This window comes from Eumetopias jubatus, unplaced genomic scaffold, assembly GCF_037043125.1.
Source record: "Eumetopias jubatus isolate StellerSeaLion01/CBP00866 unplaced genomic scaffold, mEumJub1_p1.0 scaffold_4, whole genome shotgun sequence".
Lineage (NCBI taxonomy): Eukaryota > Metazoa > Chordata > Mammalia > Carnivora > Otariidae > Eumetopias > Eumetopias jubatus.
Genome location: NW_028274810.1, coordinates 38,974,753 through 39,002,403, shown reverse-complemented (window position 1 = coordinate 39,002,403; position 27,651 = coordinate 38,974,753). Strand labels below are relative to the sequence as shown.

Below are 27,651 nucleotides of genomic sequence, written 5' to 3'. Positions count from 1 at the left end.
CAGATTTTGAAAGGTCAGGATAGCTCTGGAATGTTTCTTTATATTCCTTTCTGTGATTAAGGGAATGATAGCCAGAAGATAAAAAATATTTTAAGAAATAGAGCATGAAGCGCGCCTGGGTGGTTTAGTCGTTAAACGTCTGCCTTCAGCTCAGGTCATGATCCCAAGGTCCTGGGATTGAGTCCCGCATCAGGCTCCCTGCTCGGCGGGAGGCCTGCTTCTTCCTCTCCACTTCCCCTGCTTGTGTTCCTGCTCTCACAGTCTCTGTCTCTGTCAAATAAATAAATAAAATCTTAAAAAAAAAAGAAATAAAGCATGAAAACTCACAGATCTATTTTGTATTTGACGCTTAGCATTTAAATAAATATCAAAACTCAAGGGGAAAATGAAAACTTAAAATTTTTTGTTAGCCAGGAGTCATTAAGATATCAATCATTTTTAAACATAACTGACTATCTTTTATTCTATTATATAAATATTTGCTTATGTAGGTAATTATTTCAGCCATTATTTTGAAATAATTGGATTCTTGCATTATTTTCTAGGTAAAATCTTCCACTTTCTTAGGTCATTTTTTGGATATAAGATAAGATAATATTGAAGTCTGTTACATAGATCAGTTTTGTTTTGTTTGTTTGTTTTTGTTTTGTTTTGTTTTTTAGTTTTGAGCCCTGTTTGAACACTTAAGAATATTCATAGAGTTTGGTATTAAAAGATGAGCTACCGCATGTGAAAAGCTGTCTTAACTTTAGTTGATGCAATGATGCAGGAATACTAATGTTCCTCATACTATTTTTATTTTCAGTACAAAGATGGAGTTCACGAATTACTCCTTACAGTCATCACCTGGGTGGGAATTGTCATTTCCCTTGTTTGCCTGGCTATATGCATCTTCACCTTCTGCTTTTTCCGTGGTCTGCAAAGTGACCGCAATACTATTCACAAGAACCTTTGTATCAACCTTTTCATTGCGGAATTTATTTTCCTAATAGGCATTGACAAGACAAAATACATGGTAAGCACCCCTTCAGCTTACTGTCCTTGGATCTCTGAAAATTATTATAACAGGTGTGAATCCACACATGATGCCCATATTGATATTTGACTTTATAACTTCATAAAGTTGACAATGGCGATATTGGAGGATAATCTGTAATAAATTAAAAGACAGCACAATCGTTAGGTATTATTATTATTATGAGTTAACTCATTTCTCGTACAAAGGTGCATTTGCATTTTTCTGGGTTGTTATTAAGACATGTAATTTGAATAGAAGAGTGCCAGGGACACTGAAATGAAAAGATACTATTTTTACAGTTTTCATTTTGCTTACATAGTTATTCTGACCAGTGATCATTTCTTCATCTTCTGAGCAATTTGTTCATCATCATGAGGTCTCAGTGTCAGAAATAGTACTTATTAGTAAGTAGTTAGTGCTTTACCTTGTATTCATCTGCACTGGGATGAATTTAAGAATGCTCTGCATACGACAGGAAAAGAATGCTAGGAATTAGATCCAGGGTATTCGTCATTAAAGTGAATTTTTAAATTCTCTTACTGAAAAAATAAAAATAATATATTTGGAAACAATTGTTCTGAAGACATATGGAGCAAATAATCTATAAGTAGAATATTCAGATTTAATGGTGGATAATTCTAGAAGAGAAATTAATGTTTTTTATTTACACTTAATTTCACTAAAAGTAGTTGTGTCTTCCAGTGAAGAAATTTCTAGCACACCTGCCATTTTACTCTATAAGCATTAAACTCTTCAAATTTGTCAGTGTTTAGAACTCATTTCCATTTGTTAAATTTTTTTTAAGAACAGTAGTTTAAATAATGTATTTTAAAGACAATCATGAGCACTGTCAGTAAACACTGTCTCATTTTGGGGTGGTCTGCTTGTATTCATGTGTTCTTTTTTGTGCTTCTTGTTCTTTTCCTTTCTAGATTGCTTGTCCAATATTTGCAGGACTTTTACACTTTTTCTTTTTGGCCGCTTTTGCTTGGATGTGCCTAGAAGGTGTGCAGCTCTACCTGATGTTGGTTGAAGTGTTTGAAAGTGAATATTCAAGGAAGAAATATTATTATGTTGTTGGTTACTTGTTTCCTGCCACCGTGGTTGGAGTTTCAGCTGCTATTGACTATAAGAGCTATGGAACAGAAAAAGCGTAAGTAATTGCAAGCGACCTGAGTGTTTTTCAAGTGAATAATTTTTTAAAGCCTGTTAGCTGTCAGTGAGGGTCCCTGACAGACTAAAACAGCATCTGAAAGCTTTATTGGTAAGAGAATGGGCATGCCGTGCACAAATTACAATCAAGTCTTTTGTAATTTTCTAGGTTCAGGGGATTTGTACTCTGGCGAGGCAGATTCCAAATTATGGACTTTCTTTTTAACACAAAAGATTGACCTGAAACAAATTGAAAAAGTAAATAACTTTTTGGCCTTAGAAAGATATTAAGTAAAAATTCTTCTGAACTTAAAGCATCTGACAGGTTTAACTACTCAGTTTTAACCTAATGCTTCATTAGCTCTCTTTGTGCATCCGACCCTCTAGCTAACTCTCATTCTGAATTGTGACAGTAGCACATTCCATCCCATATGTTCTACTTTGATAATATTTTATCAGGCAGTTTGAAAGGATTAAAATAAGGCACTATCTTTCATTTATAAAAAATATAGATATTTATGGAAAATGACAGAAGGTAGACATAGCCATATTTCTGAGGATTTTATTTGCCAGGAGCATGAATTTGCCTACAAATTCTGTTTATATTTGCCTTTGATAAAATTAGTTATATAAAGATTCCTTGGACTAAAGAAAGCTTTTTGACTAAACAGATGATGAAAGACAAATAAAAGAAATTCAGTGGGGAGTCAGTGTTATATGAAAAATGAACCACTAAGTAAAATCTGTCTTAATAAGTTTATGCATCATTTACTCTAATACTATGAGTGCTATGCTTTGATTTTTTTTTATCTCGTATTCATCCATTCCCAGTTGAGGTATTATATTTATGCTGTACTGTTTTGAAGCAAGCATAACAGCTGAACATTTTGTTTGTCTGTTATGTTCCATAGGGTTAAACACTGTAGCTCAGATACAGATCTGAAAGGCAAATTTTGAAGATAAGAACTTTAAAATGATGAGACAAATCGGAATATTGAGTTTCAAGTTTTTCTTAGTAAAATCAGAGGTCTTAAGAATTAGGGATTGGGTGTGGTGGGGTTGTTTATCCCATACGAGCATAATAATGTATGCCTTTACCAAATTTAAAACCTGTAATGAAAAACAGTAGGCGGAAGTAAATGAATTACTACTCTATATGTCAAAGCCCACTCAGAATCATTAAAATTGTTCTTACCCATGGTAAATGAAATTTCAAAGGCAAATGTAAAGATAGTTTTGTTAGATTTTTTTAAATTCTATATTTTTTGTAATGTTGAGGATCCATTGAAGCTACTTAATGCATACTCTTCTTTTCATCATAGTTGCTGGCTTCATGTTGATAACTATTTTATATGGAGTTTCATTGGACCAGTTACCTTCATTATTCTGGTAAGCAGATGCTGTTTTCCTTTCATTTTTAGCTTGCTACTTCTGCAGTGCTACTGAAACAAAGATAATTGATTTTATTTTTAATTATCTATGCATCCAAGGATTTATAAATGTGTCTAGCCGTGACAGGATAAAAATATGTAATATACCTTAAATGTTATACCATTATTGAGAGTTTATGTACTTGCTCATTAGTACTATTTCGAAAATCCTCTTTCCTCTAAAAAGTACTTTTTCTTATCTAGTTTGCTACAATGTCATGTCATAATCTAAAAAACTATATTGCATGATTTGGGCCTAGTTTAATAATTAGGAATAACTGAAATGTATAGTGTATTTTGTGTTTGGGTAGTGGAGTTTTTTGCTAAGAGTTGTAGTTCAGGAAGTTATGTCTTCAAAATCTGTACTATTAGCCCTGTACCAAGTTATGTGGCATTTGTAAATTAAATGAATGTTTTGTGGAATTGAAATAACATTAGCTTAATATTTATAATATTAATTTCCACATAGTAATTTAATACTGTTAAATAAATGTCCACACCCTAAATTCTTTTTAGGGCACAAAATTTTTTTAAGCTTAGATTAATAAGCATTAAATCAATTTTAAACTCATTAGAAATAAAATTACTTTTCTAAGACTTTAAAATGCCAAGTAAAAATACTGGTCTTCAAGAAATTTTTTTTAAATAAATTTGATGCAAGTTAAATATAGTGACGTAAGTTTTTTTTTTGAACTGCTTACATTACCATTAGTCAAATATTTGAAATATAGTTGAAATAAAAGGATGTAGCTAAAGTATTTGGATTTTGGGATTTAAAATTTTCACTGAGTTTTAGCATTCTGTTCTTACAGATAGATGCTATTGACCATTATAAGATTGAAAAGGAAACATAAGCAAGTTTAAATATTGCATATATCTTTTAAATACCTAGTTTAAGGATTTTTTTCTTTAAAAGAAGTGATACACATGAGCTTAAGATATTTCTATAGTTAACATAGAATTAACATGTTTCATAAAATTGAGGGAAATATGTAGTAGTTCAAGGAAATGTAAAACCACTTCAAATGTATGTACTTTTGTCCTTAAATTGAATTATACACTTATACAAAGCAAAATGAAAATTTGAGGTGAATGCCTGTTTGAATCAAGCCAGTAAAACATTCTCAAGTGTTCCTAGAAAAGCTAATTTCTCATCAGAATTACTCAATCCAAATGGTTGCCCTAGTTTTTGTTCTTGGTTTATTTAATTTAACATAGCCTAAGCCATTCTCAAATTAAATGGTAAGCAGCTGATTTGAAGTGGCATGATCCTTAAAGACACAGGCTTCTCTTTTTTTTCCCCCTGAGCCCTTAGGTAAATGTATTGGTAACTTTGAAAATTGTAAAGACCATTTTAGAGATACCTAGTCTATAGAAGTATCGTGTTAACTTCTTTTGTACTAGTTTTATTTCCATCTAAAAATAAATAACTGACTTTAGAGTATTAAAATTTTTTTCACTTGGCCGAAAGACTTTAATGTTCACATATAATCAGCTTCTAGTAAGAAAAGAGGTGAAGGACATTTTATTATATTGCCCATTTACAGTGTGGGCCTGCCATTATTTATTAGTCTTGTCATCATTGCTATCCTGTACCAAATCATTTAGGTTGAAATGTGAAGGGCTTTGGGGAATAGTGCTCCCAACTTTAAAAAACAACAAAGAAACCCAGCAGGTTGGGGCGCCTGGGTGGCTCAGTCTTTAAGCGTCTGCCTTCGGCTCAGGTCATGGTCCCAGGGTCCTGGGATCGAGCCCAGCATCGGGCTCCCTCCTCTGCGGGAAGCCTGCTTCTCCCTCTCCCACGCCCCCGCTTGTGTTCCTTCTCTCGCTGTGTCTCTCTCTGTCAAATAAATAAATAATATCTTAAAAAACACACACACACACAAAAACCAGCAGGTAGCTATTTTGACAGTACAGATTCTAGGAGTAATTCTCCTGCACATGCTTTGCCCTCTAATTCTCCCAACACAGAGTCAAAGAGTGGTATAGAGGTGTAAAACATTGTGCATAACCTAAATTGAGATCTAATATGATTGTTCAGCATATTTGTTGAATGTTAATATAGTTATACCACATACATCCTTCCGATGAGAAAGGATATCTAAAAGTCAATTCAAACACAAATCTTAGTAATATAAGCTATATTTATATATATAATTTGTTTATATAAATATTTTATATTTATTTTAAAAATATATTAATATATAATATATAATTATTTTATAAATATATTTATTATATTTATATTTATATAAGTTATTTATGTAAATATATATATATATACACACACACACACACACACTATATGATATAGTACTCCCTTTTAAGGAGTACTCTTACAACAAAAAGTACTCATTACCATTCCTGGAAAGTGTAGTTTTGCATTTCCAACTTTTCTGAATGGAAGCCGTTTAACTTAATAGTATTAAGTAAGTGTACGTTTTTAATAATGTTCTATGAAGAAAAATAACATGCTATGGAAGCTAAAACTTCCTGCTTCGGTATTTCTATAGACTGTCTTGCCTACAGGCACTAGAGTTATTATATCTATGAGAAAAGTGCTTGTAAGTAATGAGCAGTGGGAAACCATTAGTATGCCTGAAATGGTTTAATGAAAGCTTGGATCATGACACGTCAGGAGCTGTTCTTATCATTTGGACAGCTCCATCTGCATCGTTAATAATTAATTCAGTTCAGTAAGAGTTCAGCTCACATACTCATTTAGAAGTCTTCTTCAGAGAACACCTCTCTGGCTGCTAGTCCCAGGGAGGAATAGGCTTCTGCTCGGCTAACAGCAAAGATCTGGAGATACAAGTGCAGTTTTAGAGTTGCATTTGCCAGGTAGCAAAAGCTCCAGGGAGGACAAAAAGGGTCAGAACATGTGCAGTTCAGTTAGGTTACTTCAGAGTGGTGTTTCTGTTCTTCTGTCTTATCATATCCATGTCAGCACTGCAAGCTGTGGAGTGAATTTTAAGCTGCTAAGCTCAGACGGATGTGATTCAATTGAGCAGGTTGATGACTCTAAAACAAACTGTGTGCTCCTGTAATCGCTGGTACCCTCTGCTTTCTTTTAACTTCTTTGTATTTTCGTGTCACCAGTGTGGGTGACAGTTAGCTCTGCCATATCATCAAGTAGCAAATTCTGTCAGCAAATTATACTGGCAGATTATGTATACAAGAACTCGTGAAATTATTATTTTGAGATAGGTAAAAGAGTATTATTTGTCCTTAGAAGAGAAGGAATGCCCCATTTGGCAATTAACTCTATTTAGCTGAATAGGAAAATCTGTTTCTTCTGAATTGGCTGTCTTTCACATAGAATTCTATTAAGAGATGCCCGTCTACCTATTTACCTATGTGTACACACACACACACAGAGCAGAGATAAAATCTGATTAATCCCTGGATGAGTTGCCTCATCTCTAAGATTAATCATCAGTGTGGGCATTTAGGCTGGTGGGTTGGCATTCAATATTGAGCAGAGTCCTACGACTACTGACTTCTCTGTGAATGACTGAGTAATGACACGCACTTTCCAGGTTTAGACAAATCTTTGGATACACAGTTGTAACTCCGTCTTTTTCCTTTCTCGCTGATGCATAGCACCTTTCAGCCTATCTCAAAATATGTACTATGTTTAAGCTTAGTAGTATTTATGTTGGAAAGAAAAAAAACCCAAAACAAGTAGACAAAAAATGGCTGCATTGGAATTTGAGGGGAGGAAAGCAGCACTTCAACGGTAGAGACATTCTTCTCTCCCTGGCTTTTTGCCTGCTTTCCTGGAAGAAATAGGAGAAATTTCTTTGATGGTTGGGATTTCTTTTATTTTTTAAATGCATACCAAAGGCAGGAAAATATATTGGGAAGAAATAAAAGGGAGGAGAAAGAAATCACTTCCTGTGATTAGAAAGGGAAAAAAAAGAAGCCCCCAAAATTTATGGCTGGAAAGAGCCATTTATGTCATGGGGAAAATGCGAAGAAGGGAGAACTCAGATTTGCAGTCAGTACTTCATTTGAAACTAACTTTTTTTTTTTTTGCCTGTAAGTGACTATTTTGGATGATAGATTTAATCAGAGATATTTCTATTTGCCCTTCAGTTTCTTATTCTGATTCCCTTAGTTACATTTTAAGAGAACAACAAAGGAGAAGAGAGGGGAAAAATATTTTACTCTACAAAATCATGACTCCTTTATGAAGAGTCTTCCTGAAAAAGATCACAACCAACAATATTTTTTCTATGAAAATAAATATATTTACATTTTTTTAGCAGTAGAGAGAAAGAAAGAACTCTAAAACTTCATATTAAAAATTTTTTTACACTTCAGGATTTGTTCTATTTAATTCCAGAAAGCATTTCACTGTCATACATATTGGTGATAATATATAAAAATGTTTAATACCTAAGTGACATAAGTATCTTTTTCACTTCTTTAATATAATAAACACATTATCAGTGAAATTTTTAATGTGGATTTGGGGAAAAGAGAAGTACCTTATGTTTAGCGCTTTTTTTTGCCATTTTATATTATGGTTCACAGTATGTCTTGTGTGCCTTTTTTCATAACTACTTTGTCTTGAAATGATGGTATTTTGTTCTGTTGAAGATACCATTGCTTCATTATTTGTATATTTTCAAGTCATATTTCAAAGTCTAAATTAGTGTTGGATTTAACTATAAATTTCTTGGCAACCTAAATATTAGTGCACTGGTTCTAATTCTTCCATTTAGTTTTTTGAAATTGGAGAAATTACAGACATTTGTGAAACAATCTGAGTGCAAAAATCTTTCTATGGTTTTATGATTATTTTTCTAGTAGTTTTAATTATTTTTAAAGAGATTCACTTTTAAAACATCTTTTTGAAACATTCTATTCTACGTATGTTAGAAATGACAGCCCTTTTTTGGACTCAATTATGAGTTTGTGTGATGTTTAGTTATATGAGTGGAACACACACAGGTTTGAGAAAAGAGAACTATCTGTTAAACATATCGTTTGTCTAGTGGGAGTAGGAGTGTGTGGACATTTTAGCCATTTGCTGATTATGGGATGGTAGTGTTTTCCAAAGAAATAGAGAATTAGTTACTCTAGCAAGTCGATCAGGTAGAAGTCATTTGAAGAGCACATCTCTTATGTTCAGGATTTCCTTGAGGCTGTATTTTATATATTAATTAATTTATTATTTATCTTCAACTCATTCATCATCTCTGAGTGATTTCTAAAATGGATTACTCTTTATAGAAGTAGAATCTTTTTTTTTTTAATAAAAAACTAGTATGTCTTTGCTAGAGACTCTTAATTTTCTTGCCCAGAATAAACTGGTTCATTTTATTTGTAAAGATGCTGGGCTATGGACTCAGCCCACAGTATATTGAATCTCAGCACTGACATTATAGTAGCTAAGTAATCTTTGGCAAGGTACTTAACGTCTTAGAATGTAAATTGACTCTCCAAGTGCTCCCTGTTACCTCTGGACATAGGATTATAGGTTGTTGCTGTTTTTCTCGTAATTTTCTGAACTTGTTTGTATTGTGAATATACTATATTTGTAACTAGAAAGAAGCCCTAGATGCATTTATAATGTTAAAAAACCTCAGTAGAGTGAGGAGAAAGGAAGGGGGGATGTATCTACCAGTCTGTGTTTTAAGGATTAAATAAGTTTTCTGTGTCACATTCAACTTGGTTAATCCTCAGACTAAAAAAAAAAAAAAAAAAAAAAGCTTTGTATCATATTTAAGCTTTAATTCTATTCTTCAATGGGTAGATTTCATTTTCATTTCAGTTTTATTAGAAAATGTGTTAGTTCTGAAATAACAGATTTTAACCTGGTCCTCTTCATTGAAAAAAATATGTTGGTATGTGTTCATCCTTTCTACTCATTTTCTTTTCATAATATGATACTTTATACATCACATTTTTTCACATTCACATTCTTTATTTTCTTGTAATTTATACATTATAGTGGATAACTTTTTTCTTTCCTGGAGTGTACTACTACTACTATTATTTTATTCCTGAAGGGATAATTAATATACTTAGACAGTGATGAACACCAAATTGTGGCCGCCCTATATGCTTTAGGAAATTGTGTAAGTAAAGGAAGGGGGAAGAAACAACCCTAGGTCCAGAATTATGGAATGAAAGAAATAAATGGTTATATTAGGACATTCAAAAAGAAGGGTCTAGAGATTTAAAGGATTTTAACTCTGAATCTACAAGGCAGCTTTTCTTTCCTAAGAGTTGTATCAGTTGTGTGTTTATTTGGGTTTTGTTTTGTTTTTAGGATATTTGGAGTTCTTATTTGTAAAACCACTCTCTTAATTTTACTAGTTAAGACCTACTGTTGCATAAAATAAAAAGTAAAAACACTATTGGTTTTGCCTTTAAAAAAATTAGAGATATACTGTACCATCATTCTTTAGAAACTAAATCAGATATTTACTTTACTATCAGAAGGATCTCCCTAACTTCTCAAAGGTAGAAATTGTATCTTACCCACAATACAATAGGCACATTCTTGTGTGGAGCAGTAAGGTCAATAAATATTTGTTGAATGAATTGCATTATACTGTAATGTCTCTGAAAATGTAAACATTTATTTATATCGTGACCAACTGGAATAATCATTAGAATATAAAACTAGAAAATCTATTTGCATTTTCTCTAGACAAGTATTTAATAAGTTAATTTTTAAGTAGGTTTTTTAAACAGAGAGCTTCTTTTGTCCTTCTTTTGTTAATGTTAAGTAATTAACATGAAACGATAGAATGCTATCTGCCAACACTTGCAAATTATACCCATTAACCTCATTTTATCCCTTAAGAGGAAATTCTACATTTAAGAGAAATAATAAGGCACAATAGACAAAATGAGTGATAAACAGCTTAGATTAAAGCCTTCACTCTGTTCCTAAACTCATCATTAGGAAGGACTTGGAAATTTTATTTATTGCCCTATATAATTTTTCCTAATTATAAAATCAGAAGTAGTGATGAATGAGTAAAACAGCATTATCATTTTATCAGATGGTATTGTGACTCAGTAAAAATGATCATCTTATTATAACAAAATTATGCTGAGTGCTTACCATCAAGGAATTGCTTTTATCCTTATTTGTCCTTTTCTGAATACAGCATTTGGGCTTGCACTCTCTAAGCCAAGTAAAGCTTACAAAATATAACTTTGTTTTGTCTTTTTAAAAGTAATAATCTGAAGTAAATACAATGTCAAAGAAATCCAGGAGTGATCAAGCTTAGTTCTGTTTTTAGAGCCTAAAAATGGAATTGCCTTTCCTCTATCCAGCATTTGGCCAGGTTTCTGTAGAAGCAGATGCAAAGTTGCAAACATTATCTCTCTTGAGTCAAAACATGTCTTTTCTTCTGAGTTCACTCATGTTGGCCTCCCAAGCCTACCCTCCATGTCAGGTTCCATCTTCCCTTTTTTTGCTTTTGTTTGCACCTAGATTCTTTGCACAACTCAGTGTTTAGAGGGACCCAGAGCAGCCTTCCTTCAGAATTTACCCACACCCATACAATAGAGAGGCATAAAGACAAAAGGACTGATGATGGCTTTTAACCATTTAACAAATGGTATATAACAAATATATAGATATTTTAAAAGTTTGTCTTTCTAGAACTAATAAATATTTTTATTTTTCATTTATTTTATTTCATTTGATCCTCACAATTACCTTACAAGTAGATCGTGCAAATGTTATTATCCTCTTCTAATCAGTCAAAATCAAAAGCTAGACTCTTGGCTAAATCTTAGGGTCCCAAATCCAGCAATTCTTGTAAGCTACGTGATGTCAATGCCCCTTCTAAAGACTTCACTTCAGTGCTTCCGTTAGATGGCTTTTAGGCCCTGGAGTATGTCTAGCTAAAGAAACTAATTTAGGTTTTCTAATTTATTTAATCATCACCACATGATGCTGATTTAATGAGGTTGCAATTTCATGTCAAATGATCTATTAAAAAAATGGATCATACATAGTTGGGGTATTTTTTATTCAGACTCAACTTGATCATTGCCTATGTAAAATTCAGTCAGTGAGTGTCTACTATATACTCATGTCATTGGTATTTAGCTGCATTAACTTGTTAAGTATATTTGCAAAACTTACTCATTTTTTCTCTGTGGTTATAGTGGCCTAATTCTTTATTTGTTATAACAGCTAAATATTATCTTCCTGGTGATCACATTATGCAAAATGGTGAAGCACTCAAACACTTTGAAACCAGATTCTAGCAGGTTGGAAAACATTAAGTAAGTATTTAGTATTTTAATTTTAGTGCTTGACAAACTAAGTGAAAGATACTCTCCACAGAGAATACATGAATGCCTTCTATCAACTGTAGAAATTTTCAGAATGAAGTTTTACTGATCAAGGTTGAGTCTCAGTGTGAATCATGTCACAGACATTGGTCAAAAATTAGATAACAATTTCTGTCTTGATCTAGAGCCAAGAAATTGTTTTAGTGGCTTTGTGGAAATTCCGTATCACTGTAGCAATTTCATTTGAATTTAAAATGCAGTTCAAAATGATGTTGCTGTTTGCATGGCTGATATGATTATATTAAGCTTGTTTTGTTAAATGACTTTTTCGATTTAAGGATTCTGAGCAGTTTTCTACTTCTAATCCTGTTTTCCTAAGATAATTCACTCTATTACTATTGTTAACTTGGAGATTATCTTTTGTTTTCATGATAATTAAAGAAATGTTTATTTCAATATTGAATAAAAACTACAATATCCTATCAATGGAAAATGCTATCTAATTATAAAATTTATATTTGTTGATTCATTAAGTCATTTATGGAAGCATTTCCAGAGTTATCTTTTAGATATGAGTTAATTTAAAATTTGAGGAGGTATTATTCAAGTTGGTTATAATGGGAATGTGAAGAATATTTTTAATGTAAAAAATGGCAGATCTACAATAAGGGTAATTTTTTTTTTTTAAACTTAGCTGTTTTAGATAGGTTAGTGCCAGCTTCATTGCATGTTGCATGGTAAGAGAGAGAGCTAATCTTTAGCATCTCTCTTTTCTTCCTTTTCCTCTTTCTGTCTTCTCATCTACACCAGTAATTACCGTGTTTGTGATGGCTACTATAATACGGACTTACCTGGGTAAGGTAGAACCCTACATTAACAGATTTATGGCATGACTTATATTTTTTACAAATCCGTCAATATCATGAATTGCCCTTAATTTTTGTAATTATTTTGGAATATCTAAGTTGCTATAGTATTTTTAAATTGTAATATGCCTTTATTTTTTAATTGCTTGCGTCTGCATTTTGACTTTCTTAATTTTGACTAATTTATAAAATATATAAATGCTTTCTTACTACTTTCTATTTTAATTCTGTCTAATAATTTTGTTTCTCTTTTCTGCTTATAATGCTTTCTAGCTATGAAGATAATAAGCCATTTATCAAGTAAGATCATTAGTTAGACATGCAATGCACTGACTTTAAATCCTTTCCATTCCGTCCTATTTTCTACAGTTCTTTTCTCCTTAAGCTATTCATGATGAAATCTCTCCAAAATTATTTTATTTTGAAGTTGTTCTCATATTTTCGTCCCATTTCAGCAAGGCTTCTTCATGCTTTAGTTAAAATACCTTAGGTTCACCTAAGATTAGCTGATTAGAATCTGCAGTTTAGGTGTTAAGCGATTATCTGCCATTTAACCTTTCTGTATGTGTCACATTATTCAGTGTCATGAGTACACCACAGGAATAAAAAGATAGGAGTGAACTAATTAAGGACTCCTTAATTTCTTTTACTAAAATGCACATAAAAGACAATAAAGTTATGGGGGATGTTTCACACCTTGTATTTTAATATAGTTTTGATACCTTGTTAATGCTGGAGTAAGAGAAGGTCATACCTGCTGTTGCTGTTTTCACTGGAGGCTGCAGTACTAAATGCTATTGTTCTTTCTTTAATCAGTGAAAGGTTAAAGCCAAAATGCTGGTTGAATTTGAATGTGAACATAGAGAAAGTCAACTGCTACTACTAATAATGTTAATATTTAAGTGTGAGATATGTTGTTCTCTCATTGAACTTGTTAATAAAATTCACTTTATTTTTTCAGGTCTTGGGTGCTTGGCGCTTTTGCTCTTCTATGTCTTCTTGGCCTAACCTGGTCATTTGGGTTGCTTTTTATAAATGAGGAGACTATTGTGATGGCATATCTCTTCACCATCTTTAATGCTTTCCAGGGAGTGTTCATTTTCATCTTTCACTGTGCTCTCCAAAAGAAAGTAAGTGAAGTCACCTAGAGGCTTTAGTTCCTTGTTCTTTGGTTTGAAAATCAGAGATGAAATAGAGAAGATTTTACAGTTTTACAGCTGACATAGTACTAAATAGAATCGTTTTTAATCATACATTAATTGTAATGCATGTCTGGAAATTCGGGCTTCACATATAAAATAAGTCAGTACCAATCATCTTTTTGGATCTCACTTTGGGAATATTAGAAGCTAGACACTTATGTTAAGATTCCTTCTTTGCTAGTGGGGTCTACAAACGTGCTTTGTGCAAAAGGTATACAAGATAAAGAAAAGGTTAAATAATCTCATTTTTTTTGCTCGATAAAGGGAATGCAGTGGTCCAAAACAAAATTGAGCATAAGGATAAATGACTTTGATTTTAAAAGCACCAGACATACAAAAAATTAATGTTAATGTTACCTTTTGAGTAGTTGTGGAAGATGTAAAACCCAGTAATTTAATATCTCACATCTTATTATTTTGTCTTGATTTTATGTTAACTGGAGTCAGCAAAAATGATTCAAAAATTAAAGTTAAAGATGAAAAACTTGCAAGAAGATATAAACCTAAGAGAAGAGTTTAGCTGCCTTTTAACTAGGTATCACATCCTTTCTCTGTCTGCATATCTAATATAGTCTTTTTATTTTGTTATTACTAGTTGGTCACTAAATTGAACAGAGAAATAGAATTTTGAAAGTGAAAACTATTATGTTTTCAGTCTTGACAAGATGATAGTGTTGTTACTTCCATCAGTTGTTGAGTAAGCTATAATTTTGAGATAATGACAGTGGAATGTGCAATACTGACAGATAATGTACATTCACAGCAATATAGGCATTAAGCAAAACCAACATTGGAGGGTATTATTTGGATAAAATACCATTTTGATTGCCATTGTCTTGGTCAACAGCATTTCAGAGCAATTAATAGCCACTAAATGTACAAAAAAAATTTTGTGAGGTATCAGGTGTTATTTAATAACACTGAACTTTAATTTTCTAAACATTATACAGGTATAACCTTGTAACTACTTTAGTTTTTACTATTTCTTACACAAATGAGCATTTTGTATACATACATAGCATCACATATCATAATTTCTTCCAAATGTGTTTGTTTGACATAAAGCATAAATTATTTCCTCATAGAGGTATGTTTATTAATTGAACAAAGAGATTTTGCTGTGCTTTTTAATTAACAATTACATTTTTGAAACAGTGTGTTGGACTTCCTTTTGAACACATTCTACTTAGCCTTGGATATGTCCTGTTGGGTGCTGCCAGGATGAATGGCTAAGAATATGATATAAAATGATTTAGTTAACATCACGCTTCTTACTGCTTGAGTGAGCATATTTAAGCAAAGAAAATTCTTTGAAAGTTCAAGCCCATTGTTATTTGTTCTAATAGGTGTAGTTAAATAAGGCTAAGAGGATGAAAATGCAAGTGCACTTGGATTTAAAAGGTCATCTAGTACCTCTAATGCTGTAATTTTTCAGGGAATAAGTGTCAAAGTCATGGTCTTTGCAGGCAGATACTGAGCACAGAACTGTGTGTGTATGTGGGGGGGGGCGTCTTTTTGAGTGTTTTTGGCAACCTACTAGAAAATAATTTCTTATGCAACTTCTCCTTCTTGTCTGTTCTAATTTTAGTCTGGCTCTAAGCCAGAGCAGAACTTGTTCATAGGCCAATAGAACTGCACAGAATCCAGCCCTCCTCCCCATGCCTCCCAATTCTGCACCACCTTTCTAGGTGGGGCCCTATTCTTTAGCAATTGTTTGGACTTCACTTTTTAAAGTTTCCTTTAAACTTTCTTTAGGCCTAACAGCTTTCCTGTCTATTCATATATCCAAGCTTCAGGGGAAAAGGGAAATTACATGGGTAACTCATTAATGTGAATGGAAATTGCATAAATAGTTCCCTTGTGTGCTAATGAAGTGAATAGGCATCTTGGACACTCTACACTAAATGTTAAAGCTAGACACATCAGAAAATGAAGAAAACATTCCATCCTAATTAACAGCATATGTATCAAAGTCCTTTTTTTCTTTATTCATGTGCCAAAGTAGTCTTGTCATTATAAAGAGGTTACCCGCAAAACTATGCAATCCAGTAAAAGAAGTTTATGTATTGACCTACCTAAAAGGACATGAAGTGTATAAAACTAAAATGACTAAATTACGAGTGGTTGAATGTAATTAAGCAAGGAAGGTACTAATTTTTTGTCCTTATTTTCTTAGCATGAAATATAAAATTGGGGTTGCTAAGTATATAGATAGAATAAGGCTTTAAAACATTATGTGTGTATTAATAACATTTGTATAATAATAAGGCATAAAGCATTTCTACATATTACATCACATTTTGAAGATCCTACTAGCCAGTCTGGTAGGCAGAGATATTTTTCTGATTACTATTTCAGCAGTTTCCGTCGAGCTTGATTTTAGAAATTCGGTGTATTTGCTCCACAGAAGAGTGTTAGTGGAACTTATTCTTCTCAGTTATTTCCACTACTCATTTAATTAGAGAGAGAGAGAAAGAGAAGCCAAGTATGTGTGAGTTAATCTCTCGGTCTCCGTGGTTATTCAATACAGGTACGAAAAGAATATGGCAAGTGCTTCAGACACTCCTATTGCTGCGGCGGCCTCCCAACCGAGAGCCCCCACAGTTCAGTGAAGGCATCAACCACCAGAACTAGTGCTCGGTATTCCTCTGGCACACAGGTAACAAAGAACTTGACAGCATCTTTAATTAACCTTCTTTATAGAAAGCCTACTGAGACATGTTGTGTTCAGATGCACTAATTGTCTCCTCATTAATAATGATCTAGGTAGCAAATACTTGCTTTTTTAGTATTTTGGTCTTAATTTCTTCTTAAGTATTTATTCAAGGTGTTTCTTCAGGTGTGAACATCATTTTTGAGAGCTCTCCTTCTTTAAGAAGTATATGATCATCATTTGGATACCCTAAGTTCTCGTGGTGGGCACTCACTGAACATTTGTTGAATAATCAGTCACCTCCACTTTTTAAAAAGGCCGTTAAAAAAAAAACTTCTTAAGAGTGGAAGATTAAATATTCTTTAGTTCTAGACTTCCTTAGTTTTAGACCAGCATCAACACACATTCCTTTTTAAAGGCCACCAGATAATCCTACACAGGTTGTTTAGGGTAGGTCTTTATGTGACTTTCAGAAGGTGAGCTTGGGGAAACTAACATAACATATGTTTGCTATTTTATGTTAATAGAGTCGTATAAGAAGGATGTGGAATGACACTGTGAGGAAACAGTCTGAATCTTCTTTTATCTCAGGCGACATCAATAGCACCTCAACACTTAATCAAGGTCAGTTACTAGGAAAATTTGAGCCTACAATATAAATTTTGTTCCTTTTGCCAATTTACAATAATTCTAGAGAAAATACTGATTTATTTTTCCCCTCTCAAATGGATTTATATCACAGGCTCTTAAACCTGTTGAGTCAACTTTTATCCTTTATAAAAGTACATATAAATTCATCTTATTCAATAATGTAATGCAAAAAGTAGAATTTCAAAACTCCACAGTAACAGAACAAGGCAGGAAAAAGTAATTACTAAGAACATACTTTGCCACAGATTAAAATGTTTTCCTTTAGTGAATACAGATTTTTCTTTTCTGAGACATTTGCGAACGTTTTCTTTTTAAAATATTAATATAGTTAGAATAACTCCTATTCACGTTAAATAGTGCCAGTTTTGCGGCGAAAATTCTTATTTGTAAAATTATTTTATCTTACACTTCCTTCCAAAAGTAAAAAATAAGTGTCAAAAACATTTATAGTATATCTTCATAAGCAAATAATTAAAGACATGAGAATCTACAAAGCAGTTTTTTCTATTTGAATACTATTTTTAATCTGTTTACAACTTTAAACTCATGAACAATATAATGCTTACTTAAAATAAGCTGGCAAATAAAATAATTTAGCAGGATAAGGACACAAGTGCACAGAAACACACAAAATCCTGAGTGCAAGCTTAGTTAATTTGAATTTGGTATGAAAAAATCATGTTATCTTATGTATACATATCCTTAAGAAGGTAATTTATCCAGGTAATTTGTCTGGATGTACTGATTTGTAATATAATAGAACATGTTATATTTTATCACAAATATTAAAGACATTTTCCACTGTTGACATTGTTCTGATGAGATTCTGGTTTAAAATGAAGAAAGGAGTATGTATGGCATCAAAACCAACTTGAATTTTAAAATATTTTCAGTCAAATTACATTAGCGATGCAAAACATATGTTTGATAAGTATTGAAAGGTTTGTAATTTGTCAATTAGAATGAGTGAAATGTGTGTTTATTCCATTGCTCTGATGTTTTACCTAATTCTGTTAAGATGACTATCAAAAAGGAAATGAATTATTCAGTGATTCATTTTTGAAACCTGGCAAATAAGATTACAGAATGAAAATTCTTACTGTATGGAGTTTGTGAATGGTCTAATAATTGATTATACACACAGTCTCTTTCTCCCCACCTCGGCATGCGTGCTCTTGCATTTACTAAGAGAAGCTTTGTGCAGTGTGTCATACTTTTTACTTGTTTGTGGAAGTTGTTTTTCCTCCTGCTTGTGTCAAAGTTGGTATTAACACAGATGTTTTCATGAGGGATAATCCCACACCTGTAAATTCTGAAAGTTTGAGATTCCCTCTTCTGGGCCTCAGTGGTTAGGTTTTTAATATTAAGCAGTAACATCTTGAAACATAATGTTGATCTCTGTGCATTTAATTGCCATTTTTGTTTAAAAGTGATTTTGTATAAATTAGTAAATGTCATCCTCAGCAGGTGTTTACTTGGGGGACTTAGAAAGCACCTGTGAATTACTGAAATTTACCTTCCCTCTCCCCTTTCTCCTTCAAATTAGTAGTTCAAATACAGTCAGAAAATTTCAGCACATTATCCGTTGCCAACTTGTCTGCTACCCTTGATGAATACAAAAAGTACTTTACTGGAACTGTAACACAAAAATAAGAGAACTGATGTATTTTTTTCTGTTTCTTTGCTTTAGGAATGACTGGCAATTACCTACTAACAAACCCTCTTCTTCGACCCCACGGCACTAACAACCCCTATAACACATTGCTCGCTGAAACAGTTGTATGTAATGCCCCTTCAGCTCCTGTATTTAACTCACCAGGTGTGCTTATACTTACAAATAAAACTACCTTTCTCTGCTGCTAAACAGAGCTCTGATCTTTGCCCTTTTTCTAAAATACTTGTTGCCATATATTTATTATTACATCTTTAATTTCTCAATTTAAAAAATTATGGTATTGCCCATGCCAGGCTTCTAAAACTGCACTATATTATAGTAAAAATTCAGTCATGATAGTATTTACCAATAATTATCCATGTTTTTAACACAGGTGGCATAAATCTTAATATATTATTACAGGACTGACATCACATGGTCCGAGAGCCCATCTTCAAGATTTATATCATTTAGAGGTATCCTATCTATGTAATATACTGTTTAGTTTACTCTAAAGCTTGCAGACAGAATTTGCTTCTGAAATGAATTAGCTGATAAAGATAATTTGGATGCCTAGGTATAGAAAACTACATCCAGTATTATCAATGTAACCAAACTATAGTATAGTGCAGCTTTATGGTAGTGTTTTTTTTTTTTCTTAAAAAAAACTTTGAGAATGAAGTTAATATTAGTCAGTTTACGCCTTTAGTTTTTTATTGGGGGAGGGGGAGAGATTGTCACTAACCCATCCTGTATTACTATGTTTTCTAATAGCTTATTAAAAAAATTAATATTAACACAGTTTTCAAGATTTCGGTGAAAGTTATCACATAATTACTGCTAGCCTATGATATTTATTTGTGGTTGACATTTGCCACTAAATTAAACAAAGAACTTTGTTTCCGTTTTTTTTCCTTAAAATTCTTTTTTAACGTAACTGCAGTTTCTCTTTTCATTCTCTTGTTTTTCTTACTTTCCTTATGCTTTCCTCTAGCAACCTACAGAGAGACAAGTATGGGAGTCAAACTTAACTTTGCCTATCAAATGTAAATTTTTTCAGCATGATTTTTAACCGGCACAATTCAAACATAACTAGCAGTCATGAAGTAGACTCAGCGGGCAAGTGGTTCACAATTTCCAACGAAACTATTACCAAATTCAAACAGTACATCTGTCTGTACTGTCTTTTCTCAGTAATAGAGGTCTGTAGCAAATGCTGTCCATACTTAAGTATATGCAATGCTGAAATAATTTGCTCTTTAAAGCCTGAGGTGCTGTCAACCAGAATGCTTAATAATTGACTTATCATTTCTGCATTCCCACAGTAATCTTGCTACAGGCTGTGGAAAGTCTTCAAGTGAATTGCCTAAACTTGGGCAGAAAAAGTTACCTCTTCAAAACCAGTCAAAGATGTGCTTAAATCTGCAGTATATCATAGAAAACACCTTTTGCATTATCCAGTATATTTTTTATATTCATTAAGCAATGATAAAAAGAAAGAAAAATGGCAAGATCGAACCTCGAGAGGGGAAACAAATACTAGCAAGTGATCTATGTGTCACCTATAACTTAAAACACCAGATGTTTTCTAAATAAAGATGGTGGCACAGGCATGAATTTAGCAAGCTAGACCATTATGTCAATCAAGCTAAAGGAAGCCTTACAAACACTATTGTAACTTCATTTTGTTATACGTGGAGCCTGATAAAAATGAAACTGTCAGCTTTTCCAACGTAGAAGTTGGATCAGAGTTTCTAAAATAGCACGAGTCACCGACAGATACACCCCCCCACACACACACACACGTTCTCATTTTCTGCTAATGAGGAGTTATTGAACAATGCCCATGTACTTATTGGTCATGAAATCGAGTTTTCTAGGATAATCTGCAGCTTTAAGAGTGGAGTCAGCACTAAAAAGGGAAATTTCCTATTTTTTCCAAGAATGAAATTTTTCCTCGACTCCTCCAAGCCTTGCATACAATGCAGCAGCCGCACAGTGGCCAGTCTCATTCAGTAACATCATTTCATTCTTTTTTTTTCCAGACCTATCTGTAAACAAGTGATTTTTTTTTCTCTAGGATTTTGAGAATGAATAACCTAACTTTACATGGTGCAGACCATTTAATTTTCTCTAAAACTTTTTATCTCCATTTGCCTGAGAAGCACTGTGATGTCTTAGTTTACATGTTTATGTGTCTGTAGAAAATACACCTCTGATTCCAAGAGAGCATGTTACCATCTTTTTTTTCCCCTTCTAAACCTCTTTTCATACCTTCAGCAGACTTATCCAATCTTTCATTCCTTTAGAGATAAAAAATATAATTAGCCAAGGCTGACACCCTTTTCCCATTCCATAGTTAATATCTCTTATTGGTTTGATTTCTGTGACCCATACTTAAGAAATCTCTAACATTTCTGCGTCTAACCTTCATGCCCATGGTGTGTCTGTGGGCCAGTCTCGTACAGTAGACTTTGCTGGTTCATTCGGTGCTGCCACTGTGGCTGATGCAACTGCAGGGCTGCAGGCAAACTTTGACCATTAGGAGCCTGGGGCCATTGCGATTAGAGAGAGTATTAGTACCAAAAGAAAAAAAAAATCAAAGTAATAAATATTAAATGAAAAAGCAAAAGGCTGCTATTGCTGGTAATCTAATTTGTTGAACCCTTGCTCTGACTAAGTTGCTGAGAAGCTTAGAAATTCTTCATCATGTTACAATAAATCATTTTACTTTCTTTTATATATCAGCTACTCTTAGGCCAGATAGCCTGAGCAGACAGACATGATGTGAGTTGTCCAAAGTGAGTCATTCCACCTGCTGTCTATCGTGTTGTTGGATGGTGCTTGTGGGCCCTTGGTCCAGTCAGTATGAGAGATGGCTGTCTTTGTTTCACATGAATTCTTTGTATCTGTCCATTTTTTTTCATTCTTTTTTTTACTTCATCTCCAGAAAAAGGAAATGTTAGAATGTTGTTTAAAAAGTTGCTTGCCAGTTATGTGGGTTTATGTTGTACATTTGCCTTCGGTTTTTGTATGTGACTTATTCCTTTTTAATTTAGTGTTGTTTAGGACAAATTCTGTTAATTTTATTTTTATAAACCATAGTCTCGTACTTTAAAATGTAAATGTCACTAATGAATTGCTTTGCATTAACTATGCAAGGGCATGGAGTGAAGTCTTCTTTGTAAAGAGTGTCAGAGAGTTGACCAAAAAAATCAATCAATTGATAACCACTGTCTCCCCGAAATTGATGAAGTACTATCCCGTATGCCATCTTCCCTCCCTGGAAAATAGTATTATTCTTTCACACTTTTTCCTATTACCTAAGGGGTCGCAACTGTTTACAGTTGGGAATGCGGGAAAGCCTGGCACTGTTCAAGGGTTAGCTTTTAAATACAACTTTGTCCTGAACGACATTAAAGAGTTTTGTATGAAAGAAGTAAAGATTCTTTGGGAAGGAACAGAGGCAGTAACGGACCCTCCCCCCTTTGCCGTTCCAGGACATTCACTGAACAATGCCAGGGATACAAGTGCCATGGATACTCTACCGCTAAATGGTAATTTTAACAACAGCTACTCACTGCGCAAGGGGGACTATAATGACAGCGTGCAAGTCGTGGACTGTGGACTCAGTCTGAATGATACTGCTTTCGAGAAAATGATCATTTCAGAGTTGGTGCACAACAACCTGCGGGGCGGCGGCAAGACTCACAACCTCGAGCTCACGCTGCCAGTCAAGCCTGTGATTGGGGGCAGCAGCAGCGAAGATGACGCGATCGTGGCCGACGCTTCCTCGTTAATGCACGGCGACAACCCGGGGCTGGAGCTCCATCACCAAGAGCTCGAGGCGCCGCTCATTCCTCAGCGGACTCACTCCCTTCTGTACCAGCCCCAGAAGAAGGCGAAGCCTGAGGGGACGGACAGCTACGTCTCCCAGCTGACCGCCGAGGCTGAGGACCACCTGCAGTCCCCCAACAGAGACTCTCTTTATACAAGCATGCCCAACCTCAGAGACTCTCCCTACCCGGAGAGCAGCCCGGACATGGAAGAGGACCTCTCTCCGTGCAGGAGGAGTGAGAACGAGGACATTTACTACAAAAGCATGCCAAATCTTGGAGCTGGCCATCAGCTTCAGATGTGTTACCAGATCAGCCGGGGCAATAGTGATGGTTACATAATCCCCATTAACAAGGAAGGGTGTATTCCTGAAGGAGATGTTAGGGAAGGACAAATGCAGCTGGTCACGAGTCTTTAACAGTGCAGCTAAGGAATTCCAGGGGCCACAGGCAAGTGTTAATAAAGACTCCGTTGGCCCACTGCAGCTCCCTCACACTCTGCTCGGAGACATGGCTCTGTTGACCTGTGGTTCTCCAGTGTAAAAAGGTGACTGAACCTTGAAGTTCTGTGAATTTTTATAGAACGTACAAAAACTTTGTATATACACAGAGTATACTAAAATGATTATTTGTTACAAAGAAAAGAGATGCCAACCAGGTATTTTAAGATTCTGCTGCTCTTTAGAGAAATTGTGAAGCAAGCAAAACAAAACTTTTCCAGCCATTTTACTGCAGCAGTCTGTGAACTAAATCTGTAAATATGGCTGCACCGTTTTTGTAGGCCTGCATTGTATTATATACAAGACGTAGGCTTTAAAATCCTGTGGGACAAATTTACTGTACCTTACTGTTCCTGACAAGACTTGGAAAAGCAGGAGAGCTATTCTGCGTCAGTTTGGAGCTCGCTGCAAATCTTTTACATTAAGGCAAAGGTTGAAAACATGTTTAACCACTAGCAATCAAGCCACAGGCCTTATTTCCTATGTTTCCTCAACTGTACAATGAACTATTCTCATGAAAGATGGCTAAAGAAATTATATTTTGTTCTATTGCTAGGGTAAAATAAATACATTTGTGTCCAACTGAAATATAATTGTCATTAAAATAATTTTAAAGAGTTTGAAGAAAATATTGTGAAAAGCTCTTGGTTGCACATATGTTATGAAATGTTTTTTCTTACACCTTGTCATGGTAAGTTCTACCCATTTTCACTTATTTTCCACTGTACACAGTGTTCTGCTTTGACCACTTAGTCTTTATTCTTACATTTAAATTTCTTATTGCCAAAAGAATGCCATTTATGGGGGAAAAAAAACTCTTCGAAGCCAGTTACGCCATGCCTTGCACAAATGTGGTGAAATCTAGAAAAGAGTGTGTGTTACCCCTCTGTTTATTCTTGAACAGAGGGCAATGAGGGCACTGGGCACTTCTCACAAACTTTCTAGTGAACAAAAGGTGCCTATTCTTTTTTAAAAAATAAAATAAAACATAAATATTACTCTTCCATATTCCTTCTGCCTATATTTAGTAATTAATTTATTTTATGATAAAGTTCTAATGAAATGTAAATTGTTTCCGCAAAATTCTGCTTTTCTTTTCATCCCTTTGTGTAAACCTGTTAATAATGAGCCCATCACTAATATCCAGTGTAAAGTTTAACACGGTTTGACAGTAAATAAATGTGAATTTTTTCAAGTAGTTAACGTGCACTTTTATGTATGATACCTAATTGGCTTTAACACACTGGCACTTTCCCACCACTCCCCCCCCTCCCATGGCATATGTAGGTCCCTTCATAATAATAACCCACGGGTATGAGAAAGAATACAGTTAACCTGCCTGATGGTTCTGTGTGCTGTCAAGAATATATTTGTATTCAAACTGCCCATGACCCATGCACAGAATCTGGCAGAAAAGTTTCAGTGGAGAAATCTACTGAAAATACTTTTGCTTGTTGCATTGCATCAGGACTAAAACAAAAATTAAAAAAAGAAGGGCTAGAAATTCTACAATCAAATTTGGGCATCATAAAAAAATTGATTTTTCAGCAGAATTGAGAAGAAATTCCTAGGGCATACTTTTACAATTTGAGTATTATAACTATCCCTATAGGCAGCTGCGAATGACAATATTTGTTATCATGGAAAGGTTCAAAAATCATATAATTGAATCTCAACAAATAGATTTTTCCTGTCTACATCATAAGCATTTATACCAAATTCTTCTAAAGGGTAGTGGTTCTCAAGTGCTTCCACTAAGTTAGAAATAACTTTATTTTTTGTGTGGACATACTTCGTCATGCCTATTGAATTGAAAAAGAATAATGAGAAAAAATTTTTCAAGTATATATTCATATATCTAAATACAGATAGAGTAAGGCAGACACTATATAATAAAGTATCAGTATTTAATAATAGGGTAACAACAGAGGGGTATATTCACATAAGAGTTAATATTTAAGTTGGAGACTGACCATAAGAAATTGTATTAATATTCAAACAGATTTAATAATCCCTCTGAGAAGGGTATTTTTATTTCTTTGGCTAAAATTCTTCAGGAATTTACAAAACTTTATTTGGGGGCATTATATAATTAAAATTAACGTTTTAATTTTCTATTTTGTTACACTTTTTTCCTATCAAGCTATACAGTGTTGTGTGATACGTACTTCCCAGCATACAAGCTAACTAGGGTCGGGCTGGTTCAGCGATGAATTACCAAAAAAAAACAAAAAACAAAAAAACACTGATTATTCAGTTAGTACTATTTCTTTCTCTTGAAGCAGTTCTTAAAACTGATGTGATGTGACCAGGTACGTAAGGACATAGTACCTAAATAGTTACTGTTCTCTTTAGAAATGCTAATTTATGATGAGTCTGTATTAGAGAATACGGTCTGGAATCTTTCATCTTCGTCACCAAAAGAAGAATCCTTTTTAAAAGGGATTTCTTTTTAAAAGTATATAAATGTTGCCTTAAATTCCATTCAGGATGTCCCCTAGTACAAATTAATTTCTTATGTTTAAAATTATTAATCTACTGACTGACACATTATTCTGTTTATTAACCCAATGGTTTCTTTGGGACTCCTCGGACTTCACCTGGATATAGAATTTCCACATTCTTGATTGTTTCTCTTTGCAATAGTCACAACTGTGAACTTTTATTCACATTAGTGTACCTATTCTCAGAGACAGATACAACTGGTCTACTAGTAATAAGGAATTTTTTTCCATTTATTTAGATGCAGCTTGATACAGATTAATTCAGATTGATCTCCTTTATTTTATTTTAAAATATAGGCTTGGTTTTGTTCTTTTCTACACACACACACACACACACACAGTTCATTTGTCTTGCAGGCTTTTAAAATCATTTAGGTATAAGGAAGAGAATCCATACAAATCTATAAATTACTTAAATAGTCAATTCAAAATCATCCACATTTATTCGAGGGTAGCTATATATATTTTAACCAGTAAAACAACAGCTGCACGTGTGTGACAAAATCACCATCACTATCTTCTCTCCACAAAGAAAAGTATTTTGCACAAATTCATTAAATTTAAAAATAAGCATGTGCACTTGTTAAAGGTATATTCAGGATGCCTGCTTTATTTAAATGCGAAAGGAGAAAATGTATGTTTCCAACAATTCAACTTTGAACTTCAGTCTTAAAAGTGACCTTCAAGATGCTCTCATAGTATAGAGTGTTTTGTAAGAATTTTAACTCAGTAAAATTTTTATTGCAGTTTTCGCCTAACTAGAAAAGCTTGAATGAATGCATACAAGTTGAATTTCTGCAGTGAAAACAGCTCTCCATATTTGGTTTATAATGAAATTTTCTTTAAAGACAGTAATCCCTGCAGTATTTTACAAGTAAAACTTAGTACCAAGTGTTCACACAATCCTGTGTTCCACATATTTCTCTTTCCATGAAATTGTTGCATTTAATCTCACATTAGTGTGAAGAGTTACTAGCATGTTGACTACAGCTGAGGATTGCTTCACAGGGTAATCAAATTAGTGTGCTTTTTGGTGAAAATGCCATATCTCATGCTTCCTGCTAGTAAGTATCAAGTTGCTTTTGAGTAGTCCTTAAATAGTATGCATTGGCAGACAGGAAGCATTGGTGGTTTGCAGATTAATTCATGACAGTCTTAATTATCACTTGAATGGTGTGGAGTGAGGATTTTCTGTTATGTCACTTTGAGTCTTTCTCCAAATGATCACAGAAACACATTATGTTAGCTAAATGCACCAAACAGAAAACCTTAATGTTTAGGAGATCACACGCTTAACCAACATGTACTTTGTGCATATTACTGGTACTTCATTCCAAAATGTATGGGACTGGTGGAAATTCCTGCACGTTACCCAAGTACATTTCAAGGCACTGTGGCCACCGAGCTTTCAAGGTCAGGGTAACATCTCTGTCAGAGTGTATTAATAATAAGCTGTAGGTGCACCGTATAATGAGGCTCGTTAAGTCTATAAGCTTTTTCAAATATTGGCAATAGATCACCCCTCATTCTTAATAAGGTTTCCTGGAATCCTTGTCCTTTTCCTGATGGCTTTACTGTTTACTGAGTGTGCCATTTTTGAGAAAGAAGTCTCCAGAGGTCAGTTTGATTTTTAAAGCCTATTGTTTTAACTGGTAAAATTTTTCTGAATTAATACATTGTGGATGCTGTCGGGTATACTAACATTTAACATTAGAGATCACTGTATGAAATAAGAAACAAAACAGATAACCCAGTACAACGGAGCTGACCAAAGTCTTTACCTGCTAAAGAAAAAAAAACCTGCCTCATTAATCTTTCACACATTTCTCCTCTTATTTGCTTATTGAAACTCTAAGACCAAAATCCCCTAGAAATGTTTTTTGGGTTTTTTTTTTGAAATGTTTAAAAGGC

The 27,651-nt window shown here is 33.8% G+C and overlaps 1 protein-coding gene across 13 annotated transcripts in view; it reads left to right on the top strand.

The window, feature by feature from the left end:
• ADGRL2 (adhesion G protein-coupled receptor L2) overlaps nucleotides 1-23,757 on the top strand; it is a 150,472-nt gene extending 126,715 nt beyond the window's left edge. For 3 of the 13 annotated variants that reach the window (XM_088022955.1, XM_088022953.1, XM_088022954.1), the window contains 9 exons: nucleotides 806-1,015; nucleotides 1,951-2,171; nucleotides 3,493-3,559; nucleotides 11,774-11,865; nucleotides 13,702-13,870; nucleotides 16,473-16,601; nucleotides 17,123-17,219; nucleotides 18,937-19,065; nucleotides 22,401-23,757. In XM_088022955.1, the coding sequence (XP_087879081.1) occupies nucleotides 806-1,015; nucleotides 1,951-2,171; nucleotides 3,493-3,559; nucleotides 11,774-11,865; nucleotides 13,702-13,870; nucleotides 16,473-16,601; nucleotides 17,123-17,219; nucleotides 18,937-19,065; nucleotides 22,401-23,155 (1,869 nt within the window). In that variant the 3' untranslated portion in view covers nucleotides 23,156-23,757. Of the gene's footprint in view, nucleotides 1-805; nucleotides 1,016-1,950; nucleotides 2,172-3,492; nucleotides 3,560-11,773; nucleotides 11,866-12,684; nucleotides 12,730-13,013; nucleotides 13,041-13,701; nucleotides 13,871-16,472; nucleotides 16,602-17,122; nucleotides 17,220-18,936; nucleotides 19,066-19,294; nucleotides 19,377-19,894; nucleotides 19,913-21,648; nucleotides 21,687-22,400 lie in introns of those variants that run through there. The other 10 variants (XM_088022958.1, XM_088022956.1, XM_088022957.1 and 7 more) reach the window with 8 other exon arrangements.
• Nucleotides 23,758-27,651: the final 3,894 nt, after the last annotated feature.